General features: G+C 52.1%; 1 protein-coding gene across 3 annotated transcripts; it reads left to right on the forward strand.

The window, feature by feature from the left end:
* Positions 1-1,832: 1,832 nt before the first annotated feature.
* SYNDIG1L (synapse differentiation inducing 1 like) lies at positions 1,833-21,013 on the forward strand. 3 transcript variants are annotated; one of them, XM_086709274.1, is made up of 6 exons: positions 1,833-2,524; positions 7,256-7,353; positions 16,893-17,066; positions 17,255-17,733; positions 18,927-19,067; positions 19,226-21,013. In XM_086709274.1, the coding sequence occupies exons 4-6, from the start codon at positions 17,314-17,316 to the stop codon at positions 19,382-19,384; spliced, it is 720 nt and encodes a 239-aa protein (XP_086565400.1). In that variant the 5' UTR covers positions 1,833-2,524; positions 7,256-7,353; positions 16,893-17,066; positions 17,255-17,313; the 3' UTR covers positions 19,385-21,013. The 3 variants fall into 3 exon arrangements, with proteins under 3 accessions (XP_086565400.1, XP_086565402.1, XP_086565401.1); XM_086709275.1 differs by lacking the exon at positions 1,833-2,524 and adding an exon at positions 5,489-6,004; XM_086709276.1 differs by lacking the exon at positions 7,256-7,353.
* The last annotated feature ends 1,866 nt before the right edge of the window (positions 21,014-22,879 follow it).

Genomic DNA, 22,879 nt, shown 5'->3' on the forward strand with positions numbered 1-22,879 from the left:
CTATTCTCAGGGTCTAGCAGGGAAGCAGACCTTCATTACATAGCAGGACATGCCTGATGGAGAAAAGAGGGGGGGAAGAAAAGGGAGAGGAACATGGAATGCAAATTTTGCATAGTTGTAGAGTCTACAGTTCCTGAACCACCCCCTAGATCTTGTGAGGGAAATTCCCTCAAAGAAACACTTACCACTGCATCAGCCCGTGTTCTCTGTCACAATTTCGCATGGTGCTGATTGCCCCTACAGTGTCTTCAAAGCTGCTGAGGAGGCTCAGAATCCTGAGGAAGCAAAAGTCCATGGAGATTAGGCTGTGCCAATTCAGGACGAAAACCAGTCTGAAACCCAGGTCTTTCGGTGCCTAGGCCAGGGTCCTTGACACAACATCAGGGGCCGCTCCACAAGTTTTCCCTCCAGGCAACAGCATATAATTATCAACATTAGTATTTGCAATTTATATGCAGCTTTTGCTTCACTGGCTTTTTTATTATCCTTTTGATTAGTAATTCGGTATGCAGCCCAGGCATGGAGCAAAGCCAGGGTAGGGAGGGAAGGAGCAGAGGGGAGCCAAGGCCAAGTAGAAGGCCATGAGACCCTGTGAGAGGAAGGCCACGGGGGAGCAAAGGTGCAAGAGGGTACATAGACTCAAGGGACAGGGTCTTGGGTGTGTGTGTGGGGGGGTGGTAAGGAAGGGAGAAATGCCTCTGCAGATGCTCTATAGGCTCCAGATGAGTGGTCCAAGAACCTTCCTAGCCTCAGGGCCTCCACTCTAATGGGGCAGGGGCAAGAAGAACAAGAATATATTTAGCACCCAATAGGTTAAACACCAATATCATCAGCCCAGCCCAGACACCGCACAAGGCCTGGGGAGTTTTCTGTCCAGTGGAGAGGAGGAGACCCAAACTCCATGACAAGAGCTCCTGGCTCCTACAGTGCATGCTGGGAACTAAAGTGAACTTCCCCAGATGCTTCATGTTATGTGGGAGTAAGGGGTTCCTGGAGCTCACTATTCAGTGTGCTATGACACCCTTGGATGGGAGGAGAGAGGATTCCCACTGCCAGAGCCTGGTCCCCAGGGCCTCCTTCCACCCCCAGCCCCTGCTTCATTCTGCTCTGGGGTTTACTTTGCCCCTATTTGCCTTCAGAAAATGGGAACACTCTCCCCTCCCAAGCCCCTGGTACTGTGGTGAGACTCAAGACCTGGTATGGAACTTGAAAAATAGCCCCATCTACTTGTAATCCTGAAGGTGAGGGTATCCCCCATGATTTAAAAAAAAAAAAAAAAAAAAAAGGAAACCAGGAGGCAGGATGCAGGGGGACAGATAAAGAGCAGCACAGTAGGGGAGACAAAGCAGACCGAAGCCCTGGGCTCAGATCTCAGATCTCCCTCTGGGAGAACTGAAGAGAATGTGTACCCACTGAGGGCCTATTTGAGACCAATATGTCACATCTGTCATCTCACTTTGTCCTCATATGACCCCTATGAAGTGGATACAGCTCCCCCATTTTGCAGATGAGAAACCCAAGTCTTTGAGAGGTTAACTCGCTCAAGGTTATACAGTTAATGAGACACTAAGACCAAACCTTAGGCCCATGGTCTTTAAAGCCTGTGCCCTTGCCAGCATAGCACTGTTGTCTCCCAATCAAGAGATTTAATCTCTGAGCACAGCGTCTTCCTGTGTAAAATGGAGGGGAAGGGCAGGGGGAGGGGAGGATTACATTGCCTCATAGAGTTGTTAAGAAAATTAAATGAGATTATATTGGTTACAAACATAAAAACCTGGCATGGTGTCTGGTATATAGTAGGCGCTCAATAAATGCTTTCTGCTTGCTTGCTTTTCTTCTCTTTAGGTTAATTTTAAAACTCAGAGCTTGGGAACCTAGGACCTCCAAAATACTTCAAGAAACCCGAGGGCCGCCCATCGCTCCTGGGGGAATGGGGAAGTAGGGTAAGGAGAAGGACTGAGAAAGGGAGCTCGGCTCCTGGAATCAGAGAGACCTTTCCAGCTGTGCGCCCCTCGCTCCGCCGCCTCCTTTGGGCTCCCCTGACTTCCCGCCCCGCCCCGCCCCGCCCCGGAGCTGGGTCCGGAGTGCCTGGTGGGCTGATTCCCGAGCGTGGAAGGGAGACGGAGGGGAGAAAGAGGCGGCGGCGGCGGCGGCAGCGGCGGCGGGAGGCAGGGAGGAGGGGAATCCTCCTCTCTGCTCTCCCAAGTCGGCGCGGAGCCGCCTCGGGCCGGGCTAAGGGCTGCGTGGCGGCGGCGGGGCCGGACCAGGATGCGGGGCTCCCGGGACCGCGCCGGGCGGGGCGGGCGGCGGCGCCGGGCGGCGGGCGGGAGCTGTCCGCGGTGCTGAAGCGGCGGCGGCGGCGGCGGCGGCTGCGGCGGCGGCGGAGGCAGGGACCCGGGGCCGGGAGCAGAGGCGCCCTCCTGGGAGCTCCACCGCGGCCGCAAGGCGGGGGCGCCGTCGTTCACCGGCCCATGCTGGGCCCCCGAGCCCCGCGGAGGAGGCGGGACCGTCCTCGGCGGGACAGGTAAGGGGCCGTCTGGGGGCACAGCGGGAACCCAGAGCGAGACACCGAGGCCCGATCGAGCTGGGGAGTGCAGTGGGACCCCTCTCAGGGATGGGGGATCTTCCTCCCTACTGACTGCACCTTGCGCTCCGCAAGAGATCACTGCCAAGTCTATCCCTACCCCTCACCCTACAGACTGGGGATGCTGGGAGGAGCCTGTGGGACTGGGGCCCAGGTAGTCACCTGGACACTCTGACCCCACACCACCAGGCCTTAACCCCAACCTGAGACAGCTCTTAGACACCCTGCCCACAAAGAACGGTAAGGAGAGTATCCCGTACTCCTGTACCCCAGTGCCCACCATGGTTTTGCTCATGAGGGAAATCTGAGCCAGCTTCACTAAGCATCCCTCTCCTCCCCAAGCCTGCTCATCAGGGTGACTGGAGTGGCTGTGGTCTTCCCCTCACCCCACGCTTCAAGATTTCTTTGCCCAGTAATGGCCCTTGGGCCGAGGATGGGCCAGGCCCCTTAGGACTGATTAACCCATTTCTCCAGGGAAGGAAGGAAGGAGGTACCAGAATATACCTTCATTTTGTCCTGTGGCCCCCTTGACTCTAATGGAAGAAGGCTGGTTTTGCCTCATACTGCTTGGTGCATAAGGGCAGAGAGTGGAGGTACCTGAGCCTTGTTTTCTATTATGTGCCCAAATGCTGGTCACCCTAGACAGAGCCTCCATTTGGAGTCTGCCCTCTTTCTGGCAAGAGTGTGCCGAATGAGCTCATTCAGGCCTGCAAAGTGCTTCCAATTCTTCAGAGCAGAGTTCTCTGAGTGGCAGAATGTAGTGATCAAAATAAAACTGCGTAGAGGAAGATTGGCCTATCACTGTGGCTGACCACTGCTTTGTCCCTATCATTTCAACCCAGCACAAATTCTCCACCCCCACCAAGAGAAAGAGCACTAGACTAGGAGTTCTTGGCTGAGCGCTGGCATTTATCAGCTTGAGGCCAGTTACTTGAACTCTCTGAACCTCAGTTTCCTCATCCCTAAAGTGGGGATAAGGTAGCTGTTGTGCCCACCTCAGGGAACTGCCTTGGACTCAGTGAAACAATGTGCCTGATTGAAGGCTTGTCATCTGTGGGTCATCATACCAGGATGAGTTGCTGTCACCGTTTCCATCCACTAGCCAGTCTGGCTGGAAGTAATCTGATCGTTGTTACCCCTACCCCCTTTCTCCCAGCCTGGCCATGGTTTCCTTTGTCTTTGGCCTCCCTGGGGTCCGTGAAACCCAACTTATAAATCTTGAGGAGCCAAAAGGGTTCCCTCCCCCCCTTCTCTTTCATCATCACCTATAGAAGATAATATAGGGTGAGAGTCTGACTCACAGTTTTCGTTGTTTTTTCCCCCAAGAATCACAGATCTAAGGAAACAGCTCCTTGAAGGCAAGGACTGTGTTGTTTTCATCTCTTTGCCTCCCTGCACACTTCCCCTCCCCCATAGCACCTGGAAGATAGTAAGGACTCGGTAATTGGGTGTAAAATAAGAGAATGGAGTGTTAAAATATCTCAGAATAAAAGCATTTGATTGGACGTCTGGGAGCCCCATGTTTGGTCCCAGATCTGCCACTGACTCAAGCAAGTTCTTTTCCCTCTGTAGGCTTCATTTTTCTTTTCTGTAAAAGAGGGTTGGACTAGATAAGTTCTAACATTCCTGATGTTCTGGGAGGCTCTCTGATGGCCATCTTGAGACCGCAAATCCCTCAGTTCTTGAACACAGCATACCAGCTTCATTAACCTGGTTTTAAGACTAAGTTAATATCCTTTCAGCAAAGAACTGGATTTTATGAATGGAGTGGAAGGGAGCAATAAGAACCTGAAAAAGCCATTTATGTTTCTGATGTTTCCTTAAGCTCCCCCTCTCTTCTTTATTTTCCCGGGAAGGCCATGAGTGTGTACAGGGTTGCAGAGCTGGGAGGGCCCCTGCCTCCAGGACAAGATTCTAGGAAAGCAACCCCCTCACAACATTCCTTGTGAGTAGCCAAGAGCCAGGAACCCAGTTCTTAGCCATGTCCTCCTAGGGACCTTGCCTGGCTGGATCCCCTCTCCTAAGAAGACTGGAAGAGGGGACAGTCGGGAGAGATCCATCCCTGGGGAGAGCTTTTTTTATATAAAAACGAAATGAGCTCCTCTGACAATTTTCCTCAACTGTGGCAGGCCCAGCCAATATCCAGAAAAACCTCAGCTAATTGGCACTTCTTTAGAGCTGAGTAAGCCATGCCAGTGACCCCCCTGACTTACCCTTTAAGCGCCCCGCCAGGGTGGGGGAATCAACCACCACCCCCCACCCCATGTCAGCACTTTCTGGCTCCCAAATGTTGGTGCAGCACTGGCAAAAATCAGCTCTCCAGAATTAACGGCCAGTCACTAACCCTCATGACAAAGTAATGGCAACCGCGCAGCACAGCAAGCATAGAGAGGGGCTTTATTATCCAGAAGACTAGTCTGTGGGGGTGCTGGCCTCCTGCTGGGGCTAGAGCAACTCACCACCACCACCCCCACTGTCTGCAGCTGTTTGGGTGGATACCCCACCCCCAGAGTTGTCAGAGTGCAGGGCATCTCTGGTCACCAAGGTAGACACATCTGGCTCCTCTCTCAACCAGGGAGAACTACCCACTGGCTACTCCTTGTGTTCCCCACCTGCCAACTTCCTGCTGGGGGTCCTACTTGACCCCTTCTGCAACACCTCAAAAGGAAGAAGAGATTAGGTGATCCTGGTTATCTGGGGTCAGGGTGGGGTGGGGAGAATCTAAAGAAGAGGAATAGATAAATGTAACATGGTCATTAAGAAATGAAGTGTGTATGTGTGTGTGTGTGAGAAAGAAAGAAAGAAAGAAAGAAAGAAAGAAAGAAAGAAAGAAAGAAAGAAAGGAAGAAAGAAAGAAAGAAAGAAAGAGAAAGAAAGAAAGAAAGAAAGAAAGAAAGAAAGAAAGAAAGAAAGAAAGAAAGAAAGAAGAGAGATTGAAACATTGAAATACACCCATGCAGGTCCCTTCTGCTGGGCGGCACACATATGACAGAAGCAGAGAATAAAATATCTAGAGACATCTGCACCTTATTAATTATCGTCAAGTTCAAAGGCCAATTCATCCATGAATCCTAGAGGGACTTCCAGTCCCAAAGTACACCACTCCACGGAGAAAGTAGAAGAAGCATCCGATTTCTTTAAACCTTTGCCATTTTCTAACCCCCTTTTCTTCTCAGGGGCTTGGTGGGCATCCTGCTGGAATAAGGTCCCCCCTGCTGCAAGGTGGGGGGACAATAAAGACTAATCTCATCCCTAATCTCAACCCTGCTCTTCGTATTCAGTTTCTCTCTTCTCTTTGCTCCTCCTTTATTCTCTCTTCTCCCTCCTTCCTGCAGCTGCCACCAGCACCCACCACCCCCTTCCCTCAAGCAAACCAAGCAGGGAGTGAGGACCTGATGCTCTACCTCTCCTCTCTGTTAGGTGTGTTATCTTCTGCCATTAGATGTACTATTTGCTTCTAAGTGGTTGGGAACAAGCTGCTTCAGTGAGGAGACAGGTTGTTTCAGCAAGAATAAAGATTTGATTCCTGCTTGAAAATGGACTAATTTGAGTAGTGGTGCCGCTGTCCCAATCCTCCCGGTAATTTTCATCTTTGTTAGCCACAAATCCATCCCCAAGCCAATGAATTATGCTCTGAGGGGAAGCCCAGGTTGGCAGCAGATAGAAAATAAGGTAGACCGATGTCTCTGGAAGTGCCTAGGAAGCCTCCCCTGGGAACTGAGAAGTGTTCCAGCCATCCTATCTCTCTTTCCTGGGTTCCCTCCTTCACCCTCTCCTCTCCTCTGCCCTGCTCTTCTTCATAGCTCCATTGATAATTCTCAAGTCTCTCTCTAGCCCTGACCATGACCCAGGGATTCAACTGCATACATCTAACTGTCAGGTGGATTTTCTGCCCTAGCATCCCAAGACCCAACTCATCCACTTCTCCTTCCTATCCTGCTCTTCCTTGTTGTGTTAGTGTGTGTGTGTGTGTGTGTGTGTGTGTGTGTGTGTGTGTGTTTCATTTTACTGGATTGGTACTTGGTGGGCCTTTTTAATATAAATATTCTTTTTTGTTTTTTCAGCTCAGGAACCACTTCCTGTTTCTGTTCCTTTCATTGTCATTCCCATTCAGTCTCTGCTGTTTCTTTCTGAAATTTCTACTAGATGGATGTTGAACCTCTGGGACTCTCCTCCATGTCTCTTACCTTTCTTTCATATGTTCCATCTTCTTGTCTTTTTGCTCTATGTCTTGGGATATTTCATTAACTTATTCTTTCACATTAAAAAGTTAATCTTTAACTGTGTCCATTCTGTTATCCAGTCTCTCCATTAAATTTTTTAAAGTTGTGTTTATTTAAGTAATCTCTACACCTAACATGGGGGTCGAACTCACAACCCCAATATCAAGAGTCACATGCTCTTCTGACTGAGCCAGCCAAACACCCCACTTTATTAAATTTTTTGAAAATTTAGACAGTTATTTTCATTTTCCAAAACACTTTCATGTTCTTTGCTCTTTTTTCATAGCAGGCTGCTCTCATTTTATGGATACAATGTCCTCTTTTTTTTTCTCCCAGGGGATATGAATTGAAAAAAATTTAGAGATCTCTTCTATAAGTTGAATGATTTCAATCTTACTGGGTCAATTGTTCTATTTGTGTATTTAATCCTTCTCTTTTATTTTCATAGAGTTGTTCTTCATTATCCTTTGGTGTCCACTCAGACTTACGAATAAAGGAAGGTATTGACTAGCATAGGCAACTGGTACGGATTTCCTCTGAAGTTGGGTAAGTTTGTTTCCCTAACAGACGTCCCCCTTGAATGAGACTTATTCTTACTTCTTATTCTGTTTGGGGCTGCAGGTTTCTCAACACTGATTTCCTCACCAAAGAATTTCATTTGCTCTTTATCTTCCAGAAATTCCTCAGTGTTTCTGTTCCACTGATAGCATTTTTTGTTGTTTTCCAATTTTGTTATGATTTCATTCTTTTAGAAATATATGCTTTATCACTTTAATAGAATCTGAAGGAGAAGAGGTCATCACTAGTGCTCAGGCTGACTTCTTTTTTTAAAAATTTTTAATGTCTATTTATTTTTGAGACAGAGACAGAGCTCGAGCAGAGGAGAGGCAGAGAGAGAGAGACAGACAGACAGAATCCAAAGCAGGCTCCAAGCTGTTAGCACAGAGCTGGATGTGGGGCTCAAATTCACCAGCCATGAGATCACAACCTGAGCTGCAGTCGGACGCTTAACTGACTAAGCCACCCAGACACCCCTCAGGCTGCCTTCTTGAACCAGCGATCTTTCCCCTGGATTTTCTGTCTCAGTTGGTGGCCTCACCTTCTACTTAATTGACAAAACCAGAAGGCTGGGAGTCATTCTAGGCTCCTCCCTCTCCCTCACTTCTAGTTAGCCACAAAGTTCCGTTCATTCAGCCTCCTGACTTAGCCACAAAGTTCCGTTCATTCAGCCTCCTGACTCCTTCTTGGTTATGGCTCTTCATTTCCATCCATTTTGCCACAGATCAGGGTTAGGTCCCCATCCTCTCCTGCCTGCATTTTTGTACTCATCTCTTCATGGGACTCTTAGCCGCCATTCTCATTCACCTCCCGTGCTTTGTATCCACTGCAGCCAACCAGAGAGCTTTAAAATTGGGTATGACCATGTCACTTTCTTGCTACCACTTTCATTGGCTCCCCACTTCCCACAGAAGAGAGCTTTTCTGCATGGAATTCAAGGCCTTCCCACCTCTCCTGTCTTATTCCACCAACACCAAACCTCCCTGGCTTCCCCTCCTTTCCACTACCTCATGCTTTTGTGCTGGTTCCTCAGCTGGAAATGCCCTTCTCTCATTGTCTCACCTGGATGACTCAGATTCTTCCTTGAAGTTTCAACTCAGGGGTACCTGGGAGGCTTAGTCTGTTAAGCGTCTGTCTCTTGATTTTGGTTCAGGTCATGATCTCACGGTTCGTGGGTTTGAGCCCCGCATCGAGCTCTGTGCGGACGGTACAGAGCCTGCTTGGGATTCTCTATCTCCCTCTCTCTGCCCCTCCCCTGCTCGCTCACTTTCTTTCTCTCTCTCTCAAAAAATAAATAAACTAAAAAAAAAAAAAAAAGATTCAATTCATATGTCACATGCTTTGAAAGCCTCTTCTTAATTTCTGACATTGCCTCCTCTCCCATCCCAGGATAGGAGTCCCTTATCAGTGTACGTCTAGCACTTGGTCGTATTTAGCACAACTCACTCCATTGTATTGAAATTTCGTATTTGCTAGTTGTATTCCCCCTCAAAGGCGGTACCATTTCTTGTTTATTCTTGCATCCCAAGAACTGGTCTGAATTAACTGCTCAAGAAATTATGCAGATATGCTCCACCCACCCCAGATCCTAGAAAGTCCTTTCTTATGGGGGAGCCTTAGCACACCTAGCTCACTCATTCACTGATTCACTCATTTATTCATGAGATCAACTGTTTACTGAGTGCCTAGTATACGCCAGGCAAGGTGCTGCACGGATGAGGAAGATACAGTCCCCACCCTCTTGAAGTTCACAATCTGGTGAGAGAGAAAGACGCTAATCAACAAATCACACATATAGAAAAAGACTGTGCTAAGCTCTTTGAGAGGAGGAATTGGAGCCTGGAGAGCAGATAAACAAGGAGCCTAAATCTAGACTGAGGATGTAGGGACATCTCCCTGAGGAAGGGACTTTTGAGCTGAGAGCTGAAGGATTCTGATGTGAGTAGAGACAATGCTCCTGAGAAACGCGACTGTGAAGTGAAAGAGAGAGAGGACAGGGGCTGTCGGAGGGAAATGGCACTGAGGAAAGGCTTTCCAGTTATCTGTCACTGCCTAAGCACCCCCAAAACTTAGTGGCTACAACTAAAGACATTTTACTCTACCTCATGACCTTGAGGGTCAGAAATCCATGCAGGGTTGAGCTGTGTGATTACTCCACTCCACATGGCAGGGACAGAGGTCACGCCGTGGTATTTGGCTGACAGATGGGCTGGTTTGAAGCGTCCAAGATGGCTTCACTCACATGTCTAACATCTTGGCAAGACTGGAAGGCTTGGCTCAGCAGGTTCCATCCACCAGAGCTTCTACACACATGACCTTCCAGCAGGGCAACCTCAGAGTAGTCCAGCTTCAGACAGGGTGGCTCAGGGTTGGGGGAGTGAGTCTTTCAGTGAGCAAAGGATGCATGGCCTTTTATAACCTGGCCTCTGAAGTCACACAGCATCACCTTTGCTGTGCTCTGTGGTTGAAGCAGTCACAAGCCCACTCAGATTAGAGAGGGGGTCTGTATCCCTCCTCTCGAAGGGAGGAGTATCAAAGTATTTACAGCTGGGTTTTGCAATCATCACAATTGATTTCTTTTTTAAGCGAGAGAGACTACAATATGTTTAAGTGCCATTAGGAAGGATCAGGAGTGAGGAGCAGCTGAAAACGGGGAAAAAAGGATAATCAATTGTGTTAGCTCCCTGAAGAGGCAAACTGAAGCAAAGAAAGCCAAGTTCTCATTTTCCCTCGATTCTGATTCCGCTGGCCTCGCCCTCCTCCCCACCCAGACCCCTGGCTTTCTCTCTCCACTGTCAGGTGCAGCAAGCTGCAGCCAAGACTCTAGACCAGAGATCATCAAATCCAGCCTCAAGCCATCTGCAAACAACCCCGTAGCCACAGCACTTCACAATTTGCAGTATGGTTTACACATTATCTGACAAGGGGATGATCTAGCACCCAATCGTAAAAATTTCACCTTTTCCCTGGATTTTAATCATTTATATTTAATCCTCTGCCTTGCCAAGAAGATCTTGCTTTTATCTTTCGGTTTAGGAGCAATCACTCTTGCTGTGCCAAGAGATAGTGGCCAACAGCTGAACGTCCTTACAATGAGTCTGTATCTATATGAACCCAGACCTTAAGGTTATCTGGGGAACCACCCCTGGGCTGCTAACTCACCCCCCATCTCCTAATCTTTTCACGAAGTTCCCATTTCCCATTCCCTTCACTGAGGCCCTCGGTTTTAACCTATTGGAGACCAAGTCTTTGACACTGTCACACCCACACTATTTATCACGGCCCTCGGCACACAAGTAGGCTCTGAAAGGCACAGTTAAGTGAGAGCCCAGGCTTTGGATTCAATGAAACTTGGGTTCAATTCCAGTCTCCATCACTGTTTAATCTTGGACAAGTTACGTGACCTGTCTGAGCCTCAGTTTATCTGAAAAATGGGAAATAATCACAACCAGCCCCACTGGTGGTTGTATGGTTTTGAGATGAAGCATAGGAAACACTTAGCTCATGTGGGGTTGCAGTATATCATAGCTGTTATTTTTTTGTGTATTTATTTATCTTGAGAGAGAGAGAGAATCCCAAGCAGGCCCCGTGCTATCAGCGCAGAGCCTGATGCGGGGCTCGAACTCACGAACCGTGAGATCACGCCCTGAGCCGAAACCAAGAGTCGGGCGCTTAACCAAATGAGCCACCCAGGCGCCCCTACTATTCTTATAGTGACTATTAGAGCAGCGGTTCTCAACGTTTATTTATTTTTGGGACAGAGAGAGACAGAGCATGAACAGGGGAGGAGCAGAGAGAGAGGGAGACACAGAATCGGAAACAGGCTCCAGGCTCTGAGCCATCAGCCCAGAGCCTGATGCGGGGCTCGAACTCACGGACCGCGAGATCGTGACCTGGCTGAAGTCGGACGCTTAACCGACTGCGCCACCCAGGCGCCCCTAGAGCAGCGGTTCTCTAAGTGTGATCCCTGGACCAGCAGCATCGACACCACCTGGGAACTTGTTAGAGATGCAAATTCTCAGGCCTATTTCGGAATCATAAACGGTGAGGGTGGAGCCCAGCAGCCTGGGCCAAGTCGTGCAGGTGATGTTAGTGCACACCGATGACCGGAACCGCTGCCCCGGGCAACTTCTGCTTCAGAGGCTGCATGTAGGTCACCTTAATCCAGTTAGGCGGGAGCAGATTCAAAGCCTGGTTTCTGTGCCTGTAAAGGCTGCTCTGTTTTTGGTTTGCTCCTGCTCCTTGGGGTTACCCCATAAGAAGTCCCAGTTGAAAACCAGGGGTGTTTCCTGGGGCCCCTCCTTAACAGGCCCTGAACTCCCATCCCCTCCCCGCCTCGGCCTCTGATACTGCTGGAGGGGGAAAGTGGCACCAAGGGTCACACTCACCTCCCCGTGTTTCTTTTTCCTCTAGGATCTTGGCAACTTGACCCCTCAAGTTCTTGCTCCCTTGGTGATTCTTTGACGCCTTCGTATCTTTCCCTAGTTTTTCTAACTGTTCTTGGCAATTGGGTGTGACATAGGTTACACTGCCACTTCTTTCCTAGAAGAGGAAGCCCCCTGTCCAGCTGTGACTCTCCCACTAGAAATGATAGGGTCAGATGAGCTCTTAGAGCAGTTCGGTTCCTGGCACGTGATGAAAAGCTCAATAAATGTTAAGTTATTGTTCTTCCTCTCCCAATAGAATCTCAGGGTCGTATTGAGCTGAGCTATTAAAAATGAACCCCTTGTACCCTTCCACACATTTTATAGATAAGCAAACTGATGTTACACCATGTAACTGGACTCCAGAACAATCAGACTCTAGTGGAGGCTGTAATTGGATCCCAGTGGATTCCCGTATGGTGTCCTGTCCCCAGTCTGGAGGTGGCGTTGTGCTCTCGGTCTCTAAATCAGGAAGTGGAAAACATTAGGGCCCAGCTCAGTTCTCAGCTCCAAAGGAAACAAGCCAGGGGCTGTGGCCTCCCAGGTCCTCCTTTTGTGGGGCCTGGACCTCTTGCCCAACTGTACAATCTAGAGCAATCTCCTTAGCTTCAGAATTGCAGACATCTCGAGGCGCGCGGGTGGCTCAGTTAAGCGTCCAACTTCAGCTCAGGTCATGATCTCACAGTCCATGGGTTCGAGCGTCGCGTCGGTCTCTGTGCTGACAGCTCAGAGCCTAGAGCCCGCTTCGGATGCTGTGTCTCCCTCTCTCTCTCTGCCCCTTCCTTGCTCATGATCTGTCTCTCTCGCTCTTGCTCTCTCTCAAAAAAACCATTAAAAATCATTTAAAAAAAAAAAGAAAAGAATTGCAGACATCTCATGTCTTCCCTCTGGAGCAGAATGCACACACGTGTGCACATGTGTGCACATGTCACACACACACGCAGAGGCACGCTCACCAGCAAGTAAGCTGACATACAGTACTGTCTATACAGCAGGCACACACAGCCCACATGAGCCCCAGGCAGAAGTGGAGATGAAAATTATCCTCTGAATACTGGTCCTTTACTCCAAAGAACAGGAAGAGGTAGCCCTCAGCAACAGGCCAAAATGTCAGGCAAGGCTAAGGATAGAGAAGCCTGGGCCTGGAGACCTGCCACCTCCTCCTTCTGGCCAGGGCTCAGTGCTGGGTCCCCAGGATCAGTTTAGCGGACTCCCGTGTGGCCCGAGCAGGTTTCGGGGGTGAACGTGACCTGCTAAAGAACTGTGACCCTTGGCTGGACTGTCAGTAGGTGCTGTAGCCCATAACCTGGTTGCTTTATGGAGGCGGAGGGTGTGTGTGTGTGTGTGTGTGTGTGTGTGTCTATCTGTGTCAGGGCAGGCTTTGACACTGTGCTCAGCCTTTACACCCAGAAGGAACCCCCAAACCTGGCAAGGCTTAAAACGACTTTTAGATAATTCGGCCCGGAAGAAATCTGCACACTCAATTTTTTTCTGATTTAAAAGAAGTACATGCTCAATGTAAAAAATAAATATGGGAAACAGAAAAAAATGGTGTAAAAAGGCAAATGAAAAGCACCTGTGCGCCCACCCCTGGCGATAATCACTGTTGACGTTTTGGCAGAGTTAAGATTGCAGGCACATAGCATTTTCTTTTCTTCCCTCTCACTGAGTCCGCAATGAGCATTTTCTCATGTCATTCCTCTTTGTAAACCTGTTCGAAGGCCTTGTACCACTGGATTGTTGTACCACAATTTATTTAACTTGTGCCCGATTGTTGGACACTCGGGTGGCTTTCAGTTTGTCCCTGTTGTGCAAACCCAGGATCATACATCTTTGTACATGAAGCCGAGAAGCCCCTGCCCAGAGGCACAGTGTGGTGGAGGAGGGTGTAATCCAGGAAAGGCTTCGTGGCTTGGGTTTCAGTAGCTCAGCTGGGTGCACTTTGACCAAGAGAGGATGGCTGGCAAGAACAGGGGAATGAGCTGGGACCCAGCTGCCCCTTCCTGTCCTGGACACGTGCCCTGCAAGTGCCCCTACAGTCTCCAGAGCTCTGGGGCCTGATTCCTGGCCACAAGGATCCTTCCTTTTCTTCTGGGGGGGAGCGGACAGGTGATTGCCAAGGCCTCCTATGCCTCCTTCAGGACATAGGGCAGGGTGACTTTGATGCATTAGTCTGCTGTGAGGGCCCTGGGGCCGGTCCTCCCCACCACACCCTGCCAAAAGGCGCCCACATACCTCTGCCTACGCAGATGACAACAGGGACCCTTGAGGCTGTAAGCAGAGGGGGCGTTAATTAAGACCAGCTAGAGGAGAGGCCGGGGACTTTTGGGAGCCATGTCCTAGAATCCCATAGGGTGGGCAAGATGGAGGGCAGGACCAGGGCTGTGGCGGCCCAGGGGGAGTTGGGAAGCCACGGGATGGTGCTACGGCTCCACTGTGCATCTGACAAGGAGATGCCTTGCCTTCCCTTTGCTTCCTTCAATGTGCTCGAGGCGCCATGATAGGGAAGGTGGTGCGTCACTGGATTCTGAGCGTGCTCATCTATCCCTGAGTCTTGACGGAGGACAGGGAGTGGGGGAGCTGACTTCTGCAGGGCTCCTTGAGGCTATGGGCTCATGGAGAGCTAGTGCCACCATCAGCGATCATTTAATCCAGCCCCTCTTATTGCAGATAGGGAAACCGAGGTGCCAGATCAGGAAGCTAATGGGGGCGAATCAGAATGGAATCCCAGTGTACCTGACTCCCAAACCCATGAGCCTTATGCTCCCGTGCCCTTCAATTGTACATCTGCACGTCACATCTGCTGGTGTGGGGGAGGCTCCGACAAGGACTCAAAAACTGCCCTCAGGGGTCAGAAGAGACCAGTCCCGCTGGGAATCTGCCCAGAGGAGCCCAGGCACAAGCCTAGTCCAGCGAGCTTGGGTACTCCAAGCTCCCCACCTGCAGGAAGGAACCCGTCCACACATTATAGTCCCAGGGGCTCCCTGCATTTTGATCCATAGAGAGGAAAGAAGAGGGAGAAGTAGTGAGACCCTGGCATTTATGAGCTCCGCCCCTCCCAAGAACTGCTGTCCCATCTCTGCTTGCGGAGAAACTCCTTCCACAGCTGGGTGACAGCCCAAATGGAACTTGTAACTGCTTAGTGTGCCAACAGAGCCCCCAGGTGTAGGGCAGCCCAGCACCATCCGTGCCCTCCCTGGGTGAAGAGTTGGGCACTCAGGCCACACGCCGTTCTTTGGGTCCTTCCAGGATTCTGTTAGACATTCTGGGAGCCCCAGCCCCAGAGGTCACACTTCTCCGGGCTCAGAGCCTCTGAGACATGGCCAGGATAGCCTTCTCTTGCTCCTTTGCCTCCAGGCAGGCAACAGCCCTCACTCCTCCCTCATAGCAGGCCAGCCAAGGGACCCTGGCCCCCCATGGACCCACCCTCAATGCCTCCCCCTGGTCTTGCCTGGGCCTCCCCTGCCCCTCACTCTGTCCCATTCCCCATTATTCCTGGGGCCATGCTCTGTCTTCAGGTTTCCTGAAAACCAACTTTCTAGAATCGAACCACTTCTCTGGGGGAAGAAAGAGAAATGGCCAGGCTCTGGCTGTGAATTCTTTTTTATTTTTATTTTTTTAACGTTTATCCATTTTTTGATAGAGAGAGACAGAGTGTGAGTGGGCAAGGGGCAGAGAGAGAGGGAGACACAGAATCCGAACTGACAGCACAGAGCCCGACGCGGGGCTTGAACTCACAGACCGTGAGATCACGCATGACCTGAGCCAAAGTCAGACACCCAACCGACCGAGCCACCCAGGCACCCCTCTGGCGGTGAATTCTTGATAGGAGGTGGGAGTGGAGAAGGGGCCTAGACAAACCTTCCCTGGGGGCAGAATTCCCTCTCCACACTTGTCCCTTTACCATCAGGCCAGAAATGACCTAGGGTGGCACAGAAGCCCCTCCTACTTATAATGCACAATGACGCATCAGCCATCTCTTTGGATCCTCAGAACAACCTTGTGGGTTGGGGAGGAATTATCATCTGCACTTTACAGATGAAGAAACCCAGAAGGGCATGATTATTTGCCCAAAGTATCAAGGCCAAGACTGACTCTCCGATCTTCAGATTATAAATCCAGGGCAAGACATGACCCTCTCACCCTTCAGCATCATGATGGGGCTGGGAGGGAGAGAGTAGGGTCCCTGGGGGGGCCCCCCCCCTTTCTCCATACCCCACTTCTACATGCCACACCCCGGCATGTGTGTAGGCTTTGATGTAAACACATTTATAGGCTGCCTTTCCCTCCTTCAATCAACCCTGAGCACCTACTGTGTGTCCTTCCCAGGTGGGCATCTACACTCTAGCCCATGAGTGTGTCTACGCTTCAAGCTGGGATGTGCAAGTCCAGACTTTAGTGCTCCAGAGGCCCTGCCTTAGATCCCACAGGACTTCCCAAAGCCACAACTAACCTTAGAGGGGAGATTAGTCTAAGGAGCGTCCCCTTAAGACCATAACTGGAGAGAAGCATCCTCCTCTGCGAAGAATCGACAGCAATTAGCACGTGGCCTATGCTGAGCTCTGAGCGAAGCGTGGTCCCATCCAACCCTACAACAAATCTTCCTCAATCCAGTATCCCACCGGCCACCAAGTCCTGCCATTATCTCCCAAGGCCCCTCCCCTTCTCTGCATCTCCTCCCATTGAGTCCCAGCTGTCCTCAGCTTACCTGAAGCCATGGCAAAGCCTCCTATCGGTGTCACAATGAGCTCAGCCCTCTCCAAGACACTCTCCCCACACAGCCATGGGAAGCTTCTGGACCCAAACCCTATCCTATCGCTCCTGCCAAGACCCCTGAAGCCCCCTTAGACCTAAACAGGGCTGCGTGGTCTGGCCACACACCCCATCTCACCCCTCCCTCTCTACCCTGAGAGGCACCAGCCTTCTCCCAGGCTCTCAGAGCGAACATCCCTTATCGAGGCCTCTGCATGAAATGTGTTCCCCTCCCCTTGCCTTGCCAACTGGTCCTCTTCCTTCTATCTCAGCTCCCAAGCCTTCCCTGCACCTTTGTGTCCGTTCCGTGCCTTGCACGTTCTTACGCCCCTTGCTGTCCTTCCCCTTCAGGGCAGGTGCCTTCTCCGCCACCGTGAGCTCCGTGAAGACAGTGCATCCTCCTCCCTCTCTCTGCTCCCTGCCTTTCTCACCTTCGTGTCCCCAGTATCTGTACAGTGCCTGGTGGGGAGCTGATGCTCAACCGATAAGTGTGGACAGGATAAATGAATGAACCAACTCTATGAGGTGAGTACTGTGGCTACACCCGATTTGTAGACTACGAAAAGGAAACTCTGAGAAGCTCAGTGGCCATCTCAAGGTCCCACAGCTGGCCAGTGGTAAAGGCAGGGTCCGAGGGCCCGAGTTCTTAAACGTTTCCCGTCCTGCATCCAGCGCCCCGGACTCAGCATCTATCTGTCTTGCTCGCCCATCAGGCCCTCTGAGGACAGCTCAGCTGGCCCAGGCTCCCCTCCCTGGAGCTGCCCCCAGAACCATGGAGAGTCTGAGTGAACTGCAGAACCCTTTGCTGCCTCGGAGCCCCGCCCCCCTCCATGGCCCTTACCCCTACCCCGAGGCTTCGCCCAGCTGGTCATGCGAGGAGAAGCTCTACTCCTACCTCCTGGGTGGTGCTGGCTCTGCTCGCACCCATCAGCTCCTGGACCCAGGATCCCTGCAGCTGGCCGTGGAGGCCTGGTACAGGCCCACCTGCCTCCTGGGGAGGGACAAGGTCAAGGAAGCCAGGGCAAACAGCTGTGAGACCAGCTTCACAGAGAACAGGGAGCCCCAGGCGGGGCCTACGCTGCGGTCCACAGAACCTGGCCAAGCAGAAGAGGATGTCACCATCCAGACTGTGTCCTACGGGGTTCAAGAGGAGCAGCAGGGCCAGGAGAATGACCAGGAGGAGGAGGAGGAGGTGAGTGGCTGTGTTTGAAATGCAGATTCCCAGGCCAGCCTCTCGGTGTTGAGATTCAGTGGGCCTGGCCTGGGGCCCAGGAATCTATGTTTCTGGCACAGATTCTGTCCATACTTTGAGAAACACAAACTTGGGTTGATGACTTAATTTTTTTACGTTTATTTATTTATTGTGAGACAGAGACAGCGTGAGTGGGGGTGGGGCAGAGGGGAGAGAGAGAGAGAGAAAGAGAGAGAACGAACCCCAAGCAGGCTCCATACTGTCAGTGCAGAGCCCAGGGTGGGGCCCAAACTCACAAACTGCAAGATGTTGACCTGAGCTAAAGTCAGACACAACCAACCAAGCTACCCAGGTGCTCCAATGGCTTAATTTTGTAATAGCATTTATCATTCTTGTTTTCTTTTTTTTTTTTTAATTTTTTTCTTTTTTTTAATTTAATGTTTATTTATTTTTGAGACAGAGAGAGACAAAGCATGAACGGGGGAGGGTCAGAGAGAGGGAGACAAAGAATCTGAAACAGGCTCCAGGCTCTGAGCTGTCAGCACAGAGCCCGACGCGGGGCTCGAACTCACGGACCGTGAGATCATGACCTGAGCCGAAGTCGGCCGCTTAACCGACTGAGCCACCCAGGCGCCCCTATCATTCTTGTTTTCTTAATTACATAAGTAATTTAAAAATACAGAAAACCGCTGGAAGAGAACATTATTTTAGTCGATGATGTTCTAGTCTTTTTTTGTTCAATCTTTTTCTCCCACCCTACTCCCCCCAGAAAGATCTTGCTGCACATGGTTTTATAACCAGATTTTCCCCTCCAAGCACCATATCTCAGTATAGCTGCACGTAATTTAATATTTGTCTACGAGGTGATTTTTAAGGGTTTCCTGGTATCCCATTGTATGTTCTTCCTCCACTTATTAACTCAATCTCCTGGCCACTGGGCGTTGAGACTTTCTCCTCTTTCCCAATTACTGTCCGATGATACACAAGCCTGCACACTGACACTTGTATTCTTTCTTTGTATGCTTGTGCTAATTCCAAAGGAGGGAATCAGTGGGCCACAGTTCAGGCTTTGGGTAGAGCGGGCCGAGCCCAACCTACACTCCCCCCCGCAGCAGATGACACTACCTGTGGCCCCCCATCGTTGCCACTGGTGATCCTGGGCCCGGTGGCAAAAGCCCACCCATGTTTTGCAGAGTGATGTGACGTCGACAGACAGTGAAAGTGAAGACAACTTCGTGGCGCTGCCGCCCAGGGATCACCTGGGCCTTACTATCTTCTCCATGCTCTGCTGTTTCTGGCCCCTGGGCATCGCTGCCTTCTACTTCTCCCAGGGGGTAAGAGCACGAGGGGCCCAGGGCTTCTGCTCCTGCTCCCTCCCTCCACTGGAGGGCTTGACCCTCCGTGCGCAGGACCGGGTCAGAGCCCCCGCAGGCTGGGGCTGGGTTCCCAACCGTGGGGACACCCCCTTTCACCAGCACCTCTCTCTCCCTAGACCAGCAAGGCCATCTCCAAGGGAGACTTCCGCCTGGCCAGCACCACCTCCCGCAGGGCCCTCTTCTTGGCCACACTCTCCATCGCCGTGGGCGCCGGTCTCTATGTGGCCGTGGTGGTGGCTCTGGCAGCTTACATGTCCCAGAATGGCCATGGCTAGTAGCCAGCAGGGCCTGGCATCCTGGCTCCCCTGCTCCGCCTGAGGAGGCAGTGAGGCTTGGGGTTGCAGACTCTCTGGAGAGCCCCGGCCCCTGAAGACAACCCACGATCCTGGCTTGTTGTGGGGAGGCCTCCCAGGCTGCAGCCTGCAGGGCTTCACTGTCACTTCTTCTTGTCCACAGCCCCCAGCCCCAGAGCAGAGTCTGGGACACCACCCTCTAGCCCAGGCTATGTCAGGAAGCAAGAGAGAATAGGGCTGCCCGTCAAGCCATCTAGGCAGGACCTACCTCTGGCTTGAGGCCGGCTGGGAGCTCAGCCTATTCTGCCCCCCGCCCCCCACCCCCGAGACAAAGGGTTACCTGCCCTGCCAGAATCCCACTCCCCAACTCTGCCAGCCTCTCCACAGAGAAAAAGCAGGAGGTTACTGGGTGATAAAAGGACACCTGGGGATAGGGGACCTGACCCAGTTCTTTTGGCTAATTGGAGTCTCCACACTGGGGACAACCTGAGCTTCCCCAGCTCCACTCTCTGGCCCCACGAGGCCAAGACCCCCAGCCAACCCGGAGCGAAATACATAGAGACACAGGGACCCCTTGCTCTTTCCGGCTCTCTCCTGCGGGCTTGTAAGACACCATAGAGTCTAGATAGAGAAGAAGAGTCTCAGGCACGTAAGCTCTGCACCCAAGGCAGGGTCTTAGAGCTTCCTTGCGCAGGAACAAAAGACAGATGTAATGACAGAGGTCCTGCAATATTGCCAGACTACTTAGGCCTCCCTGCTCCACGCCAGGTCCTCACCTCCATCACCCTTTTCTGGGCTCCTCCTGGGAGGTCTTGAGCTAATACTATCCCAGAGAGTGTCCTTAGCACACCAGTCACTGAGCACAGGGCCCTAGATCCAGCCCTGTGGGAAAGCAGCAAGGAGAGACCCTGGGGAGTCATGAGTGTAAATGAGGGGCAGGATAGAGGACTGGCATGGCTGCTGGGCAGCCCAGCAGTGTTCAGAAGGCTTCCTGGAGGAGGTGTTCCTTGAGCAAGGTCTAGAGGGATGAGGAGAATTTATCTAGATTTGTTTCCCCATAACCCTTCGTATTCATGAACAGGGACATGGCAGGAGTCTCCCAAACTATTTGGATTATGCCTAGAGCATCTGGGCTGGAGCCAAACTACAGCCATTTTTGAGGACCCCACCACCTCGGAGAAGAAGGTTAGGCAACATGTCTCTCAAAGACCAGTGATGTTTTCCCACCTCTGAATGCAGGGGGTCAGCCGTCTTCACTGACGTCCCTAACCAGGGCTGCTCTCAACACCTCCAGCCACTAGGGAACATCCAGAATTTTAGAGGCAGCCAGGCAGCTGGGGGGGGGGCAGTATATTGGGAGGGCAGGCCTGTCCAGGCTCAAGCAAAGGACCCAACTGTGCAGGATCTGGGGACTTGGTCATTCCCAGGCTGCATCCAGAGCCCAGGGCTGTGGATCGACCACTGACCCACCTTGTCCCATCACCCTCCCCAACCAGGCATTGCCTCACCCTCCACTCCCCGCATCCCCTGAAGTCCCACAGGCCCAGGATCAGTGGTTTTAATATCCCCCTATTGTATATATTTATCCTTGTAATAAACATTTCTGTAACACTGGTGCCCTCTGGGCCTCTTCGTGTCCTTGCCTGCCTCCATCTTTGCCTGCAGCCCACCGTCCTCCAAGACTGACCTCCAGCTGCGTGTGTGCTGCCCTGGGCTCTCAGCAGTCTTCTCAAGAAGGTCTCGGGAGGAGGGGTGGCCAGAGTACCCACCCACCCCACCACTGCTCTGCTCAGGGTAGCCTGGATGTAGGGTGATGGCGTGCACTTGACTCCAAGCAGGACAAGACAAGGTCCGTGCCTGAAGAAAAATCCCTTCTAGGTCAAGAGCTTGCAGGTGACTGAGGCTCCACTGAGCTGCCTGTAGTTATTGCCCCCGCCCGAGACCCCCAGGAGCCTGCCTGGGCCAGCAAAGGGACCAGCCTGGCGTCTAGATCACCTTGCATGGAGGGCCCTGGGGGAGGTGGGACAGGCGCACCCACACCTGTATGCCCTCCCGGCAAGACACAGCTCTGCTCTCTTGCACACACACATGCTGCGTGGGCTGGATGCCCCGGAGACAGAGATTAGCACCAGATGTATATTAGGGGCTGCTCTTGGGATATCATTTGAGGAAGGGAGGAGGAAGCAGATCTGGGCAGGGGGAGGTGAGACTGTGAGGCAGGCCTGAACGCGGTGGGGTCTGGAGCCAGGATACCCTTCAGAGTTGACCCAAGTTGGGACAAAGGGCCAGGCTTTTATACCCCCCCCCCCCCCCCCCCACAGCAAACAGTCATTGGGTGTGGGCCATCCAAAAAAGGAGAGAGGCCTAGGGTGAGGAGGCTTTCTCCAGCTGGGGAAGCCCCCCACGGCGGCTTGGCCTGAGGCTGTTTGCCACGCACCTCCAATGGCTAGAGGACCAAGCCTGTCCTTCCTGCAGCTCCCCCCACCTCTGCAGCGGCCCCCGCCACACCGGCCACACCCACCACACGGCAACAGACCCGGCGGTGTCACCTAGCACCACTCAGCATTTACCTCCACACATTGAAGGCTGCTCCCTGAGAACTCTGCAGCTCCAGGCCAAGGACGGGCCAAAGTGCCAGAGCCAACAGCCCTGTCAGGAGGCTTCAATCAGTGATGATGGGAGCTGGTGGACAGATAACCCCGACTCTCTGCCCTCTGGCTGGGAGAAACCAAGCCATGTCCTACACTTGCCCACGGCAGCATTTCGCTGGAGACCACAGCCCTCACTGGCCGCCTTCCTCCCCCCACCTTCTTCCTCACTCCCCTGCTTTGCTATCTGCGGCCATCTACGTGCAATTGAATCCTTGTGTCTGGGTCGGCTTATGGGGGGGGACACAAACCAAAGCACATGTATGCGTGTGTGTGGGACATACATGTAGCACACCTGTGCACAGGCAGGCACATGCACGTATGTGCACACACATACAGGTAGGCACAGGCGTGCAACCATGCACACACACACACACACACACACACACAGGTACAGCCCACACGTGCACAAATATGCAGGCCCACACTCACAGGTGCACACACACAGGTAAGGGGTAAAGGAGACGTGGCGGCCAAGGAGTCTCATCTGGCCCTGCCCGCTGTGCAGTCTCACCCCGTCGCCAGCCTGGCCAGGCCCCAGAATGGGCAGTGGGCAGCACACACGGGCAGTCCAGGCCCCTGTCTCACAGCCCAGATGATCCCCACCTCCTTCCTAGACCCCCAGAATGCTGCCTTCAGGCCTTGAGACAGGGGAGAAGAAGCCAGATATCTTATGATCACCTGCTCCTCCTCCTTTTTACCCCCTCCCTTACCCCAGAAGCAAATTCAGACTCTGCAGGAGAAAATGGAATCAGAAACGGAGCCCCCAGGGGCTCCCCTCCCACACAGTCCCTTAGAAAGGGCACATCCTGTGGAGCCTGGGCTCTTT

This window comes from Puma concolor, chromosome B3, assembly GCF_028749965.1.
Source record: "Puma concolor isolate L17-30 chromosome B3, mPumCon1.1.hap2, whole genome shotgun sequence".
Lineage (NCBI taxonomy): Eukaryota > Metazoa > Chordata > Mammalia > Carnivora > Felidae > Puma > Puma concolor.